The 20,892-nt window shown below is 40.4% G+C and overlaps 1 protein-coding gene across 8 annotated transcripts in view; it reads right to left on the bottom strand.

Annotated features, from left to right (window-relative positions):
• The window catches only part of CREM (cAMP responsive element modulator), a 67,908-nt gene extending 54,989 nt beyond the window's left edge, over nucleotides 1–12,919 (bottom strand). For 6 of the 8 annotated variants that reach the window (XM_029238076.1, XM_029238089.1, XM_029238073.1 and 3 more), the window contains exons 1-2: nucleotides 12,718–12,919; nucleotides 5,250–5,347 (exon numbers count right to left, since the gene is read on the bottom strand). In XM_029238076.1, coding sequence (XP_029093909.1) covers nucleotides 5,250–5,293 — 44 coding nt within the window. In that variant the 5' untranslated portion in view covers nucleotides 5,294–5,347; nucleotides 12,718–12,919. Of the gene's footprint in view, nucleotides 1–5,249; nucleotides 5,348–9,505; nucleotides 9,553–12,717 lie in introns of those variants that run through there. The other 2 variants (XM_029238079.1, XM_029238074.1) reach the window with 2 other exon arrangements.
• Between the last annotated feature and the right edge of the window lie 7,973 nt (nucleotides 12,920–20,892).

Raw genomic sequence — 20,892 nt, 5'->3', positions numbered from 1 at the left:
ACTTGGCATCCTCACTGATCCCCACTATTTCCCAGCTGTGCTTCCTCTGCTCCTTCATAAAAACTCCTGTTCACGGAGCCTCAAGGTATTGGGTGTACCATCCGATACTACTCATCCATGTGAAATCATCAGCTTCTACTTTCGAGGACTGACACTGAAGACTTTGGCACCTGACTTAAAAAAGCTTTCCTCTCCACCATTCTGTGTTATGTTCCACCCTCAAAACACAGGACCCATCCCTCACCCTGATGCCTCGGTTTAATGACTTTCTTCCCTCCCCTACAGCCTTCTACCTGAGGGGCTGGCCATACACTGGACCTTGTCAGTGTCCAAAACTGCTCCACCTCTGAAATAATTAATTCTGACATCCCACTCTACCAATATCCTATCCTCCCAGCTCACACCCACCCTCAATTACTCCCATCACGCCTGTATTTCCACCACACTGATCTCTAGACCACTACTTTCTCCCTTCCAATCAGCCTCCTCCTTTCTTCACATCCCGTCCTACTCAGCTTAGAATCCACAGTTTCTCATTTTAACTGCTGTTTCCCAATACCCTAAATTCCCTTGTCCCTTTTCCTTCTGTTTTATCTGTTTAGTAAATACCAATCTCAGATAAAAACTATTCTGTCTCCTCTATGCCTGCACCAATGAACAATACTGAACAAAATTTAAAGAGAGAATATTATTAAGGCTACTGAATCCAGTTTTCAACCTCAAATAAGCAGCAATCTTACTGCTTCCTTGGAAGCTTACTCTCCCATTCTCCGCTACTGTTTCAAGTCTCCCTCTTCTCAAATCCCTGAGCTCACCTACTATCACATTCCACATGAGACCTTGCCTCCTGTTTCAGATGAGAACCCCCTCAACTTCCTGCCACCAAATCAACAAATCCACTTACATCTACACCTGCATTTTCCCTTGCTTCCAACTCCCCAGACTTAAATTCCTGTCTGTCCTTGGGATCCCTCTTCATTAGGCTGTGGGGGCATTACACTAACAATTACCCTCTGCCCTCCCCAATGGCTTCCTCCTGCCAAGATTTAAGCTTGTTCAAGTCTCCCCAACCACACACACACACACACACAACCACTGAACCAGAAGTCATTCTCTAGCTGTTCTCTCAAACCTCTCTTCTTCCTCTCACTGCTAAGCTACTTTAAAGAACTGCCAACACTATCTCCATTTCTTCACCTCCCACCTACTCCCAGACAACCCCTAACTGGCTTCTGCCTCACGAAGACTTCTCTAGTAAGGGTAATCTATCTCAGTCACTGAATCCAATGTTCATTTTAAGTCCTATCTTGTTTGATCCCTCAGCAGCACTCAAAACCGCTGACATCTCCCTTCTTGGGGCTCTATCTTGAGGTCACGATACTGATTTTCTGCTCTCATCCAATTCTCTGACAATTTCTCCACAAGCTCCTTTGCCAATTCCTTCTCCTACTCGGTGTTAACCTTCAACACTGCATTCTTTAGGACTCTGGTTAGCCTTCTGGCCTCACTCTCAAATCTCTCCCTGTGTAATATTATCCATTTCTCTAGATTCAAGCACCAGCTTTAAGCTTACGACTCTCAAATCTAGATCTCTGGCCCAGAGGTCTCTCTTGAATTCCAGAATCATATCCAAGTGCCTACTTAACATCTCCAAATAGATGTCCTGCAGGTACCTCAAACTCAATGGGTCCAAAACTAACTCCTTTTCTTCCTCCACAAACATGTTCCTTCTCTGAGTTTCGCACCTCAGGAAATGGGGCCCCACCTTCAATCCATCTGCTCCAGCGGAAACCTAAGTGTCATCCTGAAACCCTCTCCCTTTCATTCCCTACAGTGTCATCACCAGGTGGGATGATTCTACCTTCCAAAGAACAATTCAGTCCTCTTCTCTGCCACCACTGTCCTGCCAACAGTTATCTTTCTGAAACATATTTCTGCTTAAAACTCTTCAGGAGCTTCCTATTGACTACAGGATAAACCCCAAACTTCTCACAATAATCCTAACTACAACTACCGTTTGTCAAGTGCTTACCATGTGGTAAATGCCTACTAGTTTTCATTCTTAACAACTTTATAAGGGCAATATAGCTAGTTCTTCTTTTAGAGGTGAGGAAAAGGAGACATAAAGAGGTTAAGAATCTGATTTTACCACAAAGGTATTGAGTGGCAAAGCCAGGTTTCGAACTAAGGTCTTTTTCCAAAGTTCATATTCTCAATTACCAAACCAAACTGCCATTCAATTTCTTTCACAATGTGACCTCATTTTATCTTTACAGCCTCATCTCCAGCCACCCCATTCCTTCCCACACTCTGCATTCCAGCCTCCTTATGAGCCATTTTTTGGTCAAATACACATCTTATTCCCCCAATTCTAATCTTTTATATCTGCTCTTCCCTGTTCCTGGGGTGCCCTTCACTCCTTCTCTGTCCAACAGGCGCATTTCTACTCGTTCTTCAAAGCCTGGCTCAAGGACACCATCTTTCAAAGCCTATTCTAATAGCCTTGGGCACAATTACGCTGTTCTGAGTTCCCAAAGCATCTTGTGCAATCCCCTCCATTTCAGCACTTGTCTAGCATATATCACATCTGTCCACAAAGTACTAGCACAGTGTGTGCAACAGAGACCACATCTTAGATTTCAATATATTCCCAGGGCCTAGTAGAGAATCTACCATAATCATTAAATAAGCCAATTAATCAACTATTCTGGAAGACTATGCAACTGTTAGGTGTTACTAAAATGATAAAAATAAGGTTCAGAGAGATTAAGTGACTTTCTACAGAGGACACAACAGACTGCATGATAGAGGGTGAACAAGAGGTCTTGTGACTGTGACCTCAGGGGTCCTTCCACAGCCAGTGCCCTGAGCAGTAGTCCCGTTTAGATACATCTTAACCAATGCTGTGCTTTTGAGTAAGTTGCAACTGTTGTCACAATCTTCATTTAGATATGCTTTGTCTTTCCCACTAGGATGTAGAGACTCTAATCTTATCCCATTTTATTCTCCTGGAGTGCCTCATACAGTGCCCAGTACATGTCATTCAGTAAAAGTTTGATACTAAATTTATTTGAAGGTAAAAATCATCTACAGAAGAGTAAGGTCAGCACTACCAATTTACACACTCTGTCATTTTCAACTAAGTTCATTCTGCTGATCTATATTCAACTGTTCTCCAGTACCACCGCCTAAACCCACTAAAAACCAACCCAGGCCAGGACTCAGGGCTGAAGATTCAATTAACATTTAAGTGCTCAACATGGGTCAGGCACTGTACTGGGTATTTTCAAACACTAACTCAGCAGGAAATACAGGACCCAGACCTCAGCTGGAAATGATGTACATCAACACTAACATCTGTAAGTCAGCCTCAGTAGTCCTGATGGAATTTATTTAAAAAGTGTAAGAGAAAGATCCATTTTAATCTTTCATACTTTAAAGTATGAAAGATTCATACTTTAAGTAGGAGTGAAGATTTGAGTATGAAAGATTTGAAAGATTTCATACTTTAAAGTATGTTCACTTACATACTTTATAGTGAAAATTAAAGAGGTGTACATACAATATTTTCCCCCAAATCTCACTTTTTATAATAAATTTTAATCATAGTTATACTAGTATTAATAGAGTAATCTATAAATTAATTAATTATGTAATATTTTAATCTTAAACAAATCCAAATTAGACAGAAAAAGACCAATTAGGAAATATAAATTACAGAATATTTAAAAATAAAAACGTATGAGATAAAACAATAAAAAACACTAAAACAAATTAAAAAGTCCATTAAGCACCATAAGCTAACAGTAAGCAAAATACTGGCAAACAATCAGTTCCACAATTCTAAAGAACAGATAAGGATTTGCTAAAATGGGCACATTTAAATTTATAAATGATTAATGGAAGTAGTAACATCCTTTTCTTATGAAAGCTAAATATTTCTTCTGAAATCTTTTTTATATTATTGGCAAACCATTTTCTTCTTCAACAGAAAAGTAAATGTTATCCCAATATTTTCTGAATATATTGGGATTCAGTTCAGTAAGTGTTGATATAACTAATGTTTTAAAAGAATAGGATCCATCCAGTAGCACAATTTTCAAAGACTTCCAGGGTGAACTACTTTTAGGGGTTGGGGGTAGAATTGTATTTGTTTGCTTACTCTGTTATTTTCTAGGCCTTTAGTAGAACATCTATGTCATACTGCAAAAACTCCCCAAAATACTGAACTACAACAAACAGTACAGTACTGTCTGTATATGATTTGTATAATATACATTCAAGAAATGAATACAAAGGAATATATCTGTAAAAATGATATTTACAATTATAGAAATATTGAGGTAATTAATGACCAAAGTTATTTCGGCATACCTATGTTTCAAGAACACACAAGATATTTAAATAGAAGGAAAAACCAGAAGAAAAAGGAAAAACATTTTAAAGAAATGCTATCGTAAGTACCCAGGAAAGTGTTCGTAAAAGATAGGAACAAAGAAGAGAAAAGGAATACAGACCAAAAATATCTAAATGAAAAATAAGACAAAGGCAGTTTCCTAATTATAATTAAAGTGTACAGTGAACTAATAACTTCTAAAATCTTACTTAGTTGTATCCAATTTGCAAAGACAAATTACACTGCAGAGCAACTATATTTACCCTTGTAAAAATTTTCACCTCTTTTAAAAATAGGATCCAGCAGCAAAAGGAAAAATTATTAAAGTTGTTTCTATTATCTATTTTTAAATAGTTTTACCAAAACTGTCAAAGAAAATTCATTTTCTTTTTGACACTAGACCCAATGGATGAACCAGAATGTCTCTGAAAGTAACTAAAAGAAAACCTGAAAAGTAATATTTGGATTTCTGTAAAACGCTTGGTAGAGACTTCCCTCTGTTTTACAACTTCAGGTACAAGTGTAAGCAGAAAAACGAAAACTCTGTCCACATCCTTAAGTGCAATCTCCTTTCTGACTGGAAAGGCCAACGCTTAGAATGAGCTGCCTGTGAATGTCCACCTATCCTCTGCATTGCCTCACACAGCACATGGTGGAAGAGAAACTCCCTAATTGAGCAGCTGAGCAATTTGGGTACATATTATTATATTTTTTATTATAATGTGTATATATACGTACACACATACACATACATATGTATGGTACATAGATATATACCATTAATTTATCCATCATTTTAACTTTAAGCTAAGTAGAACTTTCAAAAGAATAGAAAAATAATATATCCACCTACCTTAGATTTGTTTTAATATATTTTTTCCTGCCACACTTGCTCATTATTAAGACATTTGTAGTCAATGCTTTGCTCCTTCGTTTTCTTCTTTATTTATCCTGCAGTAAAATTATAATGTCGAGTTGGCAGATCATAAGATTTTATTTAAAAAAAAATTAAAATCTCTCAAAACTACACCAGAATACCCTAATTTCCATAAAACAAAAAAACAGCATAGAGGTGAAAACAACTCCGTATTTTTTTCAAACTTACTTCTATACAATTTTCTTAGGAAAAAATTCAAAAAAATTAAATCATGTGCTACTTATCATTTTCCACTGAAGAGAGTGCAGTGCTGCCTAAATCATTTTACACACACTACAAATCGCTAAGTATCAGCTCTATTTTAAAATAATAATCACTTAATAAACTGAATGAATCTATCATCTTCTCAAATTTCATTCCACTGAAACAAATTTGTCAACTGTTTTTCATTTACCTTAACTTCAAAACTGGGTTTTGTCAAAGAATTTTAACTGCAAACAAAATAGTAACCGTTCCTTTAAAATCTCCTCTGATAGCCTTTAATTCATTAAAAAAGCTGTTTTAGACACTCTAGCAATTAACACCCCCCTTTTTTTTTTACTAATATCTCTTTAAAATACACATTTGACATGCTGAATGAAGTAAACTTGGCAAAGAAAAAGACAAAAGGAGAGCAGTGAGCCCTCAATTTGTTTTAGATTTGAAAGGACCAACACCCGCATCCCTAAGTTCCTTCCAGGCGTCTACGCCAGCAACAGAGATGCTTGGCAACAAACATGCTATTTCCGGGGTTCCCTCCTAAGTGGTCCCTCTAAAATGATGTCACACCATCCCACCCAATTTGGAAACTGAGTCAGCAGGCAAGTGTGCTGCAACTTACTATGGGCACCAGGACAATGGTTACTGTTACCACCTGCCCCCACACAACCATAGCAATAATGTGGAAAGGTAAGGCACTTGAACCAGGCAACCTACAACATGAACAAGAAAGAAGGATGGTGACATTCCTTCAGATTAAACCTTATTCTGTGTTATATTACACTGGCATTTTATGTGGGGACATCTTATCTTCCATAACAACTGTGTAACCATGAGGGCAGGGGCTACTGATTTATTAAACAGTGACTGGCACCCAAGATACCCCAGCCCTTGTGCTTGGCACCAAGACACAGGTAACAAGATGTCCCTGATCTCCAGCAGCTTCGGTTCTAATGAGGGAGACAGATGTTTAAACAAGGAATAATGATAATATTATCTGAATAATAATGATGAGCACGGCACCATATAAGAAGAGAGAAGTAACTCCCAACTTCTCCTGGAAATACCATATTCTTTGGTTTAATTTCTGAGTAAGTAATACATTATGATTCAGAACTCAAAAAGTAGAAAAAGGTATTTGGTGAAGTCTGGGAACAGCCACCCATTTCCTCTTCCCAGAGGCTGCCAGCATCGAAGACAGTCTCAGCTTCCTGCCACCCCATCACAAGACATCAAGAGAGCAAATGACTAGCCTCACAACAGAATAATGACCATCAGATAAACCTGATCCTGACTCAGGCTCATCAGAGAATTATTTCATTCCAACTACTCTAAGAAGTCATCACTGATTGATCACCTGCTTGCCAAATCTTCAAGAATGATCTTTAGTCCCTATCCTCAACATGCCTACAGCATTTCCTACTCCCCAAATTTCGCCCTCCTTGAACTCTTCAGGACACCACGTTCATGTTTCCCTTCCAAGTTATCCAGTCCTTCGCCTTAGTCTCCTTTGGCCCACTCTTTAAGTACTGGTATTCCCAGGCTTCCAGTCACAAACACCTCCACACTCTCCCCCTAGGCTGCCTCATCCCCTCTTGATGTGTCTCAAATCTCACCTCCAGCCTGGACCTCTCTCTCCTGAGCTCTAGCCTGTATGTATCTGCCTATTCGACATCTCTTAACGGTTTCTTCAGAGATCCTCAAGTCTAATATGTTTTAAACTAACCTCAACTCCCTTGCTCTGCATCTCACCTCTTGCTGTACTTTTATCTCGATCGGGGAGTGACATCACCATCGGCTCAGCCACCCTATCCAGGAGTCCTCTCTCTTCATTCCCCACTTCCCTTGTCCCCAATTCCTGAGGTGGCAACGCGGTCTAATGGTCGTAGCATAGCAGTGTGCGATATAAACAGTGTGGCACTGGAGGTTGATCTGGGTGTTAACTTGAGTTCTACCCCTTATTAGCTATGGTTTTTGCAAGAAAGGCAAAATAAAGACCCCACTGCAATTAGCACGGTCAAAACAAAAAGAAAAGAACGTGGAATAAAGGGAAGTACACCTCTAACGGAAGCAGGAAGAGAAAGAACACAGAAAAGTATAATCTGTTTCTTGAGTTCTGGATGAAGAAAGGTTTTAGCTCTTTGGGAAAGCAGAAGATCCTCAGAGGTTAACTATGATTTAAGCAGCAAAGCAAGTAAGGTTTGAAAGAAAGTAGGAGAAGAATATGAAGCTTACATTGTAAAGCTGGTCCTCCTCAACCAAGTCAATTAAGAAACTGGGAAAAGGCAGGCTAGCTAGGAGAGAGAAGTACAGTTGACCCTTGAACAACACAGGTTTGAAACAGTATGAGTCCACTTATATGCAAATTCTTTTCAATAAATATATTGGAGGGACTTCCCTGGTAGTCCAGTGGTAAAGCATCCGCCTTCCAATGCAGGGGACACGAGTTCAATCCCTGGTCAGGGAACTAAGATCCCACGTGTCATTGGGGGCAACTAAGCCCACACACCACAACTAGAGAGAGAAAACCCACGTGCTGCAACTAGAGAGAAGCCCACGCGCCACAACGATAGATCCAGCACAGCTCAGCAAAGGTCCTGCGTGTCGCAACTAAGACCCGACGCAGCAAAAATAAATAAAAACAAATAAATTAATTAATTAAAATATATTGGAAAATTTTTTGGAGATTTGCAATAAGTTGAAAAACTCACAGATGAAACTCATAGCCTATAATTATTGAAAAAAGAAAAAGCTATGTCATGAAAGTGCGAAATATATGTAGATACTAGTCTATCCTTACACAGGCACAAGGTGATATTTAATAAAAATAATGTGTTAGTTTTCTTACTGTTTTATAACTTTGCTTTCAAAGAACTACATTACTGTAGTTGGAGGAACTGCAAATCAGCTATCATCACAGGTAAGTGGTTTTTTAAAAAAAAGTAACAATGTTTCCAATACTGTATTATGAATATGACTGTAATACTGTATGCCATAAATTTCTACAATGATTCATTCATTAGTGTTTGGGCTAGGCTACCGTGAAGCAATCATATCAATTACACTAGGCAATCATATTGCTGCTTCTGCGCTATTAATGTATGAATCGTTATACCTATAAATAAATACAGATTTCTTTTTCACATTATCTTTTCATTTTTGATGTCAAGTGTAATACATATTACGTCTGCAGTGTTTTGTATCATATGACAATACTGATGTAGGTACAGACAAATGATTCATCTCATAAACTTATGGTATTGATAAATACAGTACAGTACTGTAAATGTATTTCTCTTCCTTATGATTTTCTTAATACCATTTTCTTTTCTCTCGCTTACTTTACTGTGAGAATACAGTATATAATACATATAACATACAAAACATGTTTTAACTGACTGTTTACATTATTGGTAAGGTTTTCTGGTCAACAGCAGGCTATTAGTAGTTAAGTTTTGGGGGAGTCAAAAGTTATACAGGGATATTCAACTGAGCAGCAGTCGGCGCCCCTAACTCCCACGTTGCTCAAGAGTCAACTGTAATTACAAAAAGCCACGTATGTGAAGTTGACAGGGATGCGCCTATGGTTATTATGCATTTTAGGGGAAGGAGATTAGTACAGGAAAAACAAAGCAATACAGTAGTACAAGGAAATTACGCCACTTTCAAAGTTTTGTAATCTTTGTGAAGTAAAGTTAGAATACCTTTCAAATAACAAGTTTTACACTTTTGTGTAAAAACAGAAGTGGCCAGGAACAGTTCTTCTAAATAATTATTTGAAACACTTGTAAATATTGTCTTTACTATTTTGAATATGAATCATACAGAAAATCAGGCAGCATTCTAATACAGATTCAAGGCCACTCCAGTTTAATTGCTTCAGATACCCATTATTATTTAAGAAATCTAAACTCTTTACTAAAATCACCAAAGGATTAACTATTCAAGCATCCCTTTTTCAGTTCATTCCCCACCTGGTGCCTGCTTTCGTCTATTTCAGTCAATGAACGGCAGAATCCACCGCTAAGGAGGAAATGAAAAATGAAATTCAAATAGTCATGGCCTGTCTCCACCTTTCCAAGCACACCCCGCCAGGCCGAGCCCCCGCCCCATTTCATGAAGGGAAACATAACTTTCAATCTATTGGGGAAGTTATTTGCTTGGCTAATCATTGTAGGGCTTTTCTTTCAACAGAACACTTCATTACCGCACTTTAAGTACATTTCAAAACATTTATTTACACATAAAGTACAACTGCATCGACTACTAACTAGCAAATCTGGGAAAGAGTATATAAGACACTGGAATTAGCTAAGGTTCACAGAAACGAATTTCAACGTTATTATACTTACCTAGGTTGGTCCTATCTTGTGTATATGAACAAAACTAGTACCTAAGTGTAGAAACATGCCTAAATAAGTTCAGTATAACTCTTCCATCAATTTTAAGAGGTGCAAAAGCATCCCAAGTGTCTTTATGCGTGATATATAGTTGCCCCAATTCCAGAGCTGGAAGGTCTCATCATAATCAATGCTAGGATATAAATTCCTAAGCATTTCTAGGCAAAAAAATAATTTTTGTGCTACCAATGAAAAAAAAGAGGCTGTTTGAGAATATGAACAAAACTCTATGACATTTGACATTCTGAGTTAGGATGGTCTAATTTTAAATCTGCTGAGTTAAAAAAACAAAAACAAAAACTTCACTAAGATAACCTTGAAGAAACTGAGTTTGTTTTCTGGAATTCTCAAAAGTAAACAATGTCAGAATCACATGAACCCCACTGTTAAAATTTCACAGGGTTTCATTATGACATTTGATTAGTCTGGTTGTACTTTTCTGTTCAGAAAGTATGCATGAAGATGCTTCCCATTTGGGGAGAACTGAGAGACTTCAAAAGAGCCTCACAAAAAGTTGCTAGTAAGGTTTTCTTGGAGGCAAGCATCCTTCTTCACCAGTGAGTTATTTAAACAGTGCTAAATAACCTACTAGCTCATGCCTTCACTCAAAATGGTTTCACATATACCTTGCCAGTAATTTCCCATAACACTCCCGGGAAGGTCAGTCAAGATTTGCAAACTAGATATTTTTAAAAATTGCTATAACTGTATTATACCAATAAGACTTGGCTTGTTTTCATGAGTAATATTAAGATAAATCCCAGCTAATGTCATCCTTAGGTTTTCCTCTTCATTCTCCCTTATTGGCTACTGGATATCCTACAGCATCATTAAAAGAAAATCCATGAATGAGAGATTTACTTTTAAGAACAGGGCACTCTTTATTGTGTGATTCCCATGGTAAAAAGTATTTTAAACACCCTGTGCTCTTTAAAATGAAATTAACAAAATGATTTTAAATGTTTACTTCTACATATGTATAATGGATGAGAAACACTTTCCTTGAAATCTATACTTTTACAATATATATATACTTGTACTGATAATATTGAAATTGTATTCAATGCACACACTGCTATTATCAAAGTTGACTTTTATATATGTTGACATCAGTTCAATAAAGTAGAAATACTTAACAGAATTCAAAGACATTTCAGGTTTATTTCCTTAATGACCAATACTGATTGCATGTCAAAACATCAATGGTTCAACTGTTAAGTGTTTGCATTGTTCAGTTTTATGTTTAAAAGTCTACCTAAATGGGACAAGACATTTAAGCACTTTCCAATAGACTACCCACTTCAACAATAAGCCTGACTTACTTTTCTGGCCGAATATTAACCCGTAGAGAATACCAGGTTGGGGAAAACAGGATCAGGAATATACGTCTATACTGGTAAAGATTCAGTCAGTATTCCTTACGTATGTTAACAACCTGAAACTCTTCCTTACTTTTCATGAAATATGCATAATTTTAAACATGATTTCATATTTTAATCATGTAGTGATTTGCCCCAATAGGAAACTAGAGTAGTCTATGGAGTCTGGAGTTTGTTAAACTCACCCAATTTCAGTAAACTGCTGGGACAATGTGAAAACAAAAAGACTAAAGAGCTCCTTTGTGTTTACACATTCAATAAAAATTTATTCATACACTCATAAAATGTGTACACAAAACATCCGTGTAATTACAACTTCACACTCACCAAAGTGACTCCAGGTTGAACAGTCACTCACTGGGCATTTGCTTACACTGAACTATTTACAGATGCACCAAAAATGTTTGTGTCATTACCAACACTTAACATGACAATGCTTTCAGTGTTTACTCATCCAGGATCAAATCCATTGAAAAGCTGCGTTTGGATCAATAAGCAGCTTTTTAAACATCAGTATTTTAATACTTAGCATAAGTTGGCCAAAACACATTGTTTGCAATTTGCCTTTCTTTGGGGGAAAAAAGTTCCTTTAAGTTCAAAGTTTCAAAGACTACGACTTTGAAGGGAAAGCAGCTTGTTATCCAAAAGCAGGATCAAGACTAGGAGAAAAACATGGTACCCACGGGGAAAAAACTAGAGAACACGAATTATTCATGTAATCTAATCTTCACACTGGACCTCTAGCCCTGCGCATCTCGGTTTGTGTTTGTTTCCAGGGAGGGTGGCTGCACTCCCAGCAGCCCGGCGAATTAGGCAGGAAAGGAAAAGTTGTTCGGAAGCCGCTCCGGTGAGCCGCCCGGTTACAAGGCCTCCAGTGCGGACCGACGCTGGTCCCGCGGGTCAGCATCGCTCTGACCCCGGCCGGCCGGCCGCCCCTTCCCGAGCCGCGCAGGGAGGGTGAGAGGCTCACACTCGGGACCGGGTCCGGGTCCCGGCGGGGACCGCGGGGAAGACGTCCGAGGACGCGCGTCCCTCTCAGTTCGCGCTCCGGCTCCGGGGGCCTTGCCGGGCTGGCTGGTCCCGGCGAAAAGGGGACGCGGGGAACAAGGGCGGCGCGCCTTCCAGCAGCGCCGTGGCAGCGTCCCTCTCGCTCGGTCTCGGGCCGCGAGGACCGGGAGGCAGCGGCTCTGGCGAGCGACGAGAGAGGACGGAGCCACGTCGCCCGCCTGTCCGGCGGCCTCCGCTCCCTCGGAGCCGGAGAGGTGGCCCCTCGGAAAGCGCCCGCCGGGTGCGCGGGGCAAACAGCGGGGGCGGCTGGGGCTAACCGCTCCGCCCTGCCCCCGCTCCGTCGCCCCCGCCTTAGGCTCCGCCGGCCCCGCCGGCCCCGCCGGCCGGCGCGCCACTTACCCGCCGCGAAGCGATTTACGTAGCGGGCCTCGTCACTGCTTACGGACGCGAGGAGGTGGGACGACAAGCCCCACCGGGACCGGCGCCGGCCCACGTCGCCCCACGTCAGCACTGATGCGGCCACCGCGGCCTACCCGCCGAGCGCGACCCAACGCGACGTCGCAGCCGCCCGCCCGCGGCCTCAAGTCCGCCCGCCCGCCGGCCCAGCTCCGCGCTGCACCTGCCCCTGCCCGGGTGACGCCGCGTGAATCCACGCTCGAACCCCGCCCCCTGCCGGCCGCCGGAGGGAGTGCGGCGCCGACAATCCAACAATTGAATGGAACGGGGCGGGAGAGGGGGGTTGAGGGGCGGAGCTGAGGGTGAACTGGGGGCGGGGTCTGAGGTGGGGGAGGAGGAAGTCGGGGCCCGAGGACGAAGAGGAGGAGCGTGGCTGGGGGCGGGGCCTGAGGGTTGGTGACTAGAAGGAGTTGGGTCTGAGAACGGGGGAGGAGGGGCCAGGGGCGAGGCCGGGAGGAGGAAGTAGGCTGGTTGGGGAGGAAGACCGCGTCGGGGGCGGGGCCTAAGGGGCGGGCGGGGAAACCGGAAGCTGTCCTGCGGCCTCCACTCCCGGAAGCCAATCGATTGGGAAATGAGCCGAGGTTGCGGCGGTGTCCTGCGTGGAAGTCGCTTCACCTAGGGGAGTCGCCAGCTGCCAGCCGAGGCCCGCGAGCGCATCCTGCGGACCCCACCTCAACGCCGCCGGCCGCAAGGCCCGGAGGCCGCGCCCGCTGCCAACTTCCGACGACCGTGTCTGTGCGTCAGTGTCACGGAGACACAGCGGGGTCCCCACTTGGTGATGTGACAGAGGACAGAAAGGCTTTTTGGTAACAAGCAAAAGCCCCCGCCTGGAAGAGGGAAGAGTTTCGTTTTCGTCCAGCTGGGAACCCGGGGCTTTCCAGTAAGAGGGGCGGCCCCGGCCGGTAGAACAGTCACCTGTTTTACACCAGGAAGCCGGTTATAACGGTGACCCAACGCCCGACCTTCGGTTCTCAGGAGTGGGTCACGCCGAGAACCGCTGTCAAGGACACTACTTGAAAAGTTGCTGAGTAAAGAAAATAAAAGCATAATCCACGTAGCGCAGGTGAAGAAGGGCAGCTTTGTGAAATACTAGAGTCCCAGTGGAGTTCAGGGGAAAATACTGAACTGTTCAGTGCTAGATTACGGCCAATCCGAACTACTGGCAGCTGTAATGCGTACTAGCGGAGATAAGAGGATAAACACCTGGTAAATTCACGTCCTCCTTTCCACATTGGCAGAGTTTTGAAATTCTTCCTTCCGGGACGATAGATGATGCCTGTCTCCACCTCCTTGTAAGAATGAATTTCTTAATGAGGAACACTAAGACACTAATGAAAAAGTTAAATTTAAAAATTAACCAAGTCCTTTTGTGTGTGTGCTGAGGTAGGGCTGTCACAGAACATTTAATCGTAAGTAATCAATACAGCTCATGTTAGCTCAGAAAAAGAAAAAAAAAAAAAAGGAGTCATTAGAAGGAAAGAGAAGAAAAAAAGACCAGATTGCTAAACCTGAAAAATCATAACATTCGTTTTAGTCAAGGGTGACCATGTGCTGGATGAATAGATTTTTAGCTTCGAGTGATTTAGGGGAAATTGTGATCACTCTCCTTCCCAAAACATTGTTCTCCACCTACTTGTTTATTCCTAAATTTCTTTAACAACGTATACATTCTTATAGGTAGAATCCATTAGATAAAGGTCTCAAAATGCAAGTATGAGTGCTAAGTCAATGTATACTAAGATGTGAATGTCATACACAATCCTTGAGAGCAGGGGGAGAGTACCTGGGGTCTGAAGAGAGAGGGCAGGAGATAGCAGGAAAGGTACACGTAGTCACCTATTGCTGGTATGACAAATTCACAGAAACTTAGTGGCTTAAAACACATTTATTATCTAGAAGTTCTATGGGCTAAAATCAAGGGGTTGGCTCCAGGGAAGAGTCCATTTCCTTGCCTCTTCCAGCTTCTAGAGGCCACCCACATTCCTTGGCTCGCGGCCCTTTTCCTCCCTCTTCAAAGCCAGCAACAGCTGGTTGAGTCCTTCTTATGCTGCCACCTCTCTGATCCTTTCTCATACCTCTCTCTTCCACTTATATGAACCCTTGTGATTACAGTGGGTCCACCTTGAGAATCCAGGATAATCTCCCCATCTCAAAATCAGGTGATTAGCAACCTTATTTCCCCCTTTACCATGTAACCTAACATATTCGACAGGTTATAGGGGTTAGGATGTGGACATTTTTGGAGGGGCCATTATTCTGCCAGCACACAGTGAAGGATTCCAAAAGAAGCTTGAGCTCCTGAGACAAATCACCTGCTTCTCAGGGTCATCCCTTGTAAAGAATTCAAGCATTTGATTGGAAATGCCAGTAACTGATTTTTCAGTTTCTCATATTTATACTTCAAGATTATAGTAAAATCTAAAATGGTTACCAGGGATAGAGAAGAGGAACACGGTTATATTCTCATTTTGTGTGATCAGCCACTGTAGTGTTAACAAGTGTCTTCATAATTTGCACTGAGTAGGACCTATTTTAAATGCCAGCTTTGTTCAAATCTAATTTTCATAGATCATTTAAAGGGGAATTGTATCCACAACAATTATCCCTGTCACAGAATAGGAATTCATATCAGGCCACAAGAATCAAAGCCATGCAATTTCTTGTTTTCAAAGTATTTTTTACTATTTTCCCTATACTACCAATATTTCACTCCTAATGTGTTTGTTTTACTAATTTACTGCAGAATAGAATTAGAAAACAGATTTACTTTAAAATAATTTACACAATCCCTTTCTATTCAAGCTTTAGGCTTTAAGAATGACAAATACAGTGTGCCAATTTAAATATTTGAGAATGGTAAAACAAGTCCATGTAATAGGTACTTGACTTATGATTCTCTAATTTGCTGTTTGGCAAGAAATGTTTCACTCTACTAGAAAGTTAACGGTTCTAGGGTCCAACAGAGAAAATATCCTTTTATGTGTGGGTGTGTGTACTTTGTTTTTTGAGTTTGGTAAACTTAAACTTCCAAAGCTAATGTGCTCTGAACTCAGCAGAATATTTAGAACGACTGTTAAAGGATGAATATTATAATACAAACTCAGGCCACTGAATTCTTTAAAACTATGAGATTATTTATAGCCATTAGACTATCCTGTCTCATTTTTAAAATAATAAATATATAATGAAAATCTACTTTCAAATATTTTTGATACTTTGTTCATCTTGGATTTTTGCATTAAATTTTATTTTTTAAATATTATATTCAAATGTTACTTATTTTGATTACTGAGTTTTTTGTGCCATCATAAATTCTGTGCCCAAGATGGGTGGCTCGCTCCTATCACAGTATCCCAGTCTTGATCTGCAGCTCATATTCAAATCTTATCAATTTTCCCAACATTAGTGTCAATAGCAGTCTTCTCCCATCCATGATCCCATATGGATTCATGCATTGCACTTCTCTGTTTATGTCTCCTTATTCTGGAGCTGTTCCTCAACCTTTTCTTTCTTTTTTTAAAATTAATTTTATTTATTTATTTTTGGCTGTGTTGGGTCTTCATTGCTGCGCGCGGGCTTTCTCTAGTTGTGGCTAGTGGGTGCTACTCTTCGTCGCGGTGCGCGGGCTTCTTACTGCGGTGGCTTCTCGTTGGAGAGCACAGGCTCTAGGCGTGTGGGCTCAGTATTGTGGCTTACTTGCTCTAGAGCGCAGGCTCAGTAGTTGTGGCCCACGGGCTTAGTTGCTCCACAGCATGTGGGATCTTCCCGGACCAGGGCTCAAACCCATGTCCCCTGCATTGGCAGGCTGATTCTTAACCACTGTGCCACCAGGGAAGTCCCCAACCTTTTCTTTCTTAACCTTGATATTTTGAAGGGAATAGGCTAGTTATTTTGTAAAAGGTCAATTAAAAAAAAAAAACTATGGAGACAGACTTCATTCAAGGAGAACAGTCAACAGTGATTACATTATGGCTTAAATAGGCTTCATGGTACTATTATTTCTACTATTTTTGTCATGGAAAAATATTTTTCCTTCTAAACAGTTAATTTTTCATCAAACTTTTAGAATATAGTCCATCTATAAATTCGATATAATGTTCAAATTCAGAGATTAATGAATTGGTAATAAAATGTCCTGAACTAACTCTTGACGCGTGAAAATCAAGATAGGATGGATTTTTCATGCTCTCAGTTCCTGGACGAGCCACTGCAGGCCCTTGGCACATGCCCGTGCCGTTCCCTCTGACTGTAATGCTTTTCCCTTTCTTTTGCCTAGTTAATTTCTATTCATCCTTCAGGGCTTAGCTCGTTGTATCTCCTTCAGTGAAGCTTCCCTTTACTTGGCACACTGGATTCAGCCCCTTTAACCATTTATATGCTTTCATTTTACTTAGACTTCTCTTTGGTAGCACTTATAATTTTAATTAAGTAATTATGTCAACGTGTATTTAAAGCCTATCTCCCCTGCCAGAATATAAACTCCATGATGACATCTGTCTTATTCAACACTGTTTCCCTAATAACTTCTGAATTATTCCTCAGACTCAAAAACAGGAAGAAATGATATTATGGGTGATGCATTAAGTAACTCCCAACACAGTTGCATGTTAGGCTCTGAAATACCTGTTTGTTTGCTTTTCTTCTACTTATGCAGTTGAGGGCCATGTGCTAGCGATGGTTAATAACTGTTTTCTAAAAAGATGAGGACTAAGATCCTGTTATCCAATGAACAGGAAAAAATGTTAAAAAAGCACTTGAAGTGAAAGATTAGCCAGTGTGTCTCTAAAACACAAGGGAAATGATATCCATATTATTTTGTATTTAAAATACCTTATTTTTGTGCATGCTCCATCAATAATAAGTACTTTAACTAGAATTTACCAAGTTCTTGCTCTTCATAAATTGACAGCCTCTTATTTTGTAGGTTATAGTGCCATCATGTGGATACTTCATTTTCCTAAAATAAAATGGAACATTTTTGTAACAGAGACTAGAAAACTATGATTGGGAAACACAGCCATTCCCACACCCAGGCAAAACAACTTATAATTCAGTACTGGTTCCTAAGACCAGCTGTGTATAGATTCACTTGGGGACTTCTGAATCTGAGTTGTAAGCGTGCAGAATTTGGAAGCATTCATTTAAATGGTAAAAGAAGCCTTACAAGAAGATGTGGCACAATAAAAAGAAACGAAATTGAGCTATTTGTAATGAGGTGGATAGACCTAGAGTCTGTCATACAGAGTGAAGTAAGTCAGAAAGAAAAAGACAAATACCGTATGCTAACACATATATATGGAATTTAAGGAAAAAAATGTTATGAAGAACCTAGGGGTAAGACAGGAATAAAGACACAGACCTACTGGAGAACGGACTTGAGGATATGGGGAGGGGGAAGGGTGAGCTGTGACAGGGCGAGAGAGAGACATGGACATATATACACTAACAAACGTAAGGTAGATAGCTAGTGGGAAGCAGCCGCATGGCACAGGGATATCTGCTCGGTGCTTTGTGACCGCCTGGAGGGGTGGGATAGGGAGGGTGGGGGGAGGGAGACGCAAGAGGGAAGAGATATGGGAACATATGTATATGTATAACTGATTCACTTTGTAATAAAGCAGAAACTAATACACCATTATAAAGCAATTATACCCCAATAAAGATGTTTAAAAAAAAAAGATGTGGCACATATATACAATGGAATATTAGCCATAAAAAGAAACAAAATTGAGTTATTTGTAGTGAGGTGGATGGACCTAGAGTCTGTCATACAGAGTGAAGTAAGAGAAAAACAAATACCGTATGCTAACACATATATATAGAATCTAAAAAAAAAATGCTTTTGATGAACTTAGGGGCAGGACAGGGATAAAGATGGAGACGTAGAGAATGGACATGAGGACACGGGGAGGGGGAAGGGTAAACTGGGACAAAGTGAGAGAGTAACACTGACATATATACACTAGCAAATGTAAAATAGATAGCTAGTGGGAAGGAGCTGCGTAGCACAGGGAGATCAGCTCGGTGCTTTGTGACCACCTAGAGGGGTGGGATAGGGAGGGTGGGAGGGAGACGCAAGAGGGAGGGGATATTGGGATATACATATGCATATAGCTGATTCACTTTGTTATACAGCAGAAACTAACACAACGTTGTAAAGCAATTATACTCCAATAAAGATGTTTAAAAAAAAAAGAAAGAAAAAAGAAACCTTACAAATACAATAGCTTGAAGATTCATGCAGTCCCTATGGATGGTCAGGTTGTTTTTTCTTAACTTACATTTATTGGTTTATTGTAAAGGATACAGGTGAATAGCTAGACGAAGCTAGATGAAGAGGTACATAGGTCTGGAAGGGTCCCAAGTGCAAGAGCTTCTGTCCCTTGGAGTTGGGGTGTGTTTACCAACCTGGAAGCTCTCAGAATCCCATAGTTTAGAGATTTTAAGGAGGCTGCATCATGCAGGTAAACACCAGCTCCCTTTCCTCCCTGGAACCTGAAAGTTCCAAGCTTCAAATCATGGCTTGGTCTTTCAGGTGACCAGACCCCAGACCAGAAGCTATCCAGCAGGCCACCAACAGTTACTTCATTAGAACAAAAGATGCTTCTACTTTTTATGGCTGAGTAATATTCCATTGTATTGGGTTGGTCAAAAAGTTCGTTCAGGTTTTTCCGCACCACCTTACTGAAAAACCCAAATGAACTTTTGGCCAGCCCAGTATATATGTACCACATCTTCTTTATCCATTCCTCTGTTGATGGACATTTAGGTTGCTTCCATGTCCTAGCTATTGACATATATACACTATTGATACTATGTATAAAATAGATAACTAATGAGAACCTACTGTATGGCACAGGGAACTACTCAGTGCTCTGTGGTGACCTAAATGGGAAGGAAATCCAAAAAAGAGGGGATATATGTATATGTATAGTTGACTCACTTTGCTGTACAGCAGAAACTAACACAACATTGTAAAGCAACTATACTCTGATGAAAATTAATTTTTAAAAAAAGATGCTTCTATCACTCAGGAAATTCCAAGGGACTTAGGAGCTCTGTGTCAGGAACCAGGGGCAATGACCATATATATATTTCTTATTATGTTACAATTAGCCATTCTATAGGTGCACTGAGGTATCTCACTGTCATTTTTTTTTGCATTTCCCCAGTGACTAAGGATGTTAAGTTGAGTAATGTTTCATGTGTTCATTTTCCCTCTCTATATCTTTGGTGAAGTGTCTTTGCTCATTTTTTAATTGGTTTTTAAATTTTCTTACTATTGACCTTTGAGAATTATTTACACATTCTGGATGAAAGTCCTTATTATATGTGTGTTTTGCAAGTACTTCCTCCCTGTCTCAGCTTGTATCTTTATTATCCTAATAATGGATTTCGAAGAGAAGTTTTTAACTTTGATGAAATCCAGTCTATTAATTTGTTATTTTATGGATCAAGCCTTCAGTGTCATACCTAAGAAATCTTTGCCTGAAGAACAAAGATTTTTCTTGTATGTTTTCTTCTGGAAGAATAATAATTTCAGGTTTTACTGACCAGGTTTTTAAAATTTCCTTTATTTATGGTTAGGAGGCTGTGAAAAAGAAATCATGGGCCAAAGTCTTTTTGCCATGTTCTGAAAAGGCAATATCCAAAGGTAATACTCTTTACATTAATACCCATTTTAATATAAAGAGTAAACAGAATCATCTCAGACTTGCCCAGGAGAGCAATAAAGTCTAAGGAAAAGTCTTCTTTATCTCAGCACATGGGAAACTCATTGCTTAGGCCAAAAATCTGATTATAATCCCTGAGGTTTTTCTTTCTCTCACTTAGAAGTGGCAAACCCATTCATGCTACCTCTAAAATAATTCCCTAATCCATCCACTTCTCACTATCTTCTATTCTAAAAGCCCTAATCCAAGACACTAGCATCTCTTGCTGTGACATTGTGATAATATCCTAACTGGTCTCTCTGTTTCCATTCTTGCCCCCTGTTACGGACTGAATTGTGTCTTCCCACTCAAATTCATATGTCGATGTCCCAACCCCCATTACCTCTGAATGTAATCATGTTTGCAGATAAGGTCTTTAAAGAGGTGATTAAATTAAAATGAGGCC

This window comes from Monodon monoceros, unplaced genomic scaffold (assembly GCF_005190385.1).
Source record: "Monodon monoceros isolate NGI ecotype Baffin Bay Population unplaced genomic scaffold, NGI_Narwhal_1 Super_Scaffold_21, whole genome shotgun sequence".
NCBI lineage: Eukaryota > Metazoa > Chordata > Mammalia > Artiodactyla > Monodontidae > Monodon > Monodon monoceros.
This window is presented reverse-complemented; position numbering and strand designations above follow the sequence as displayed.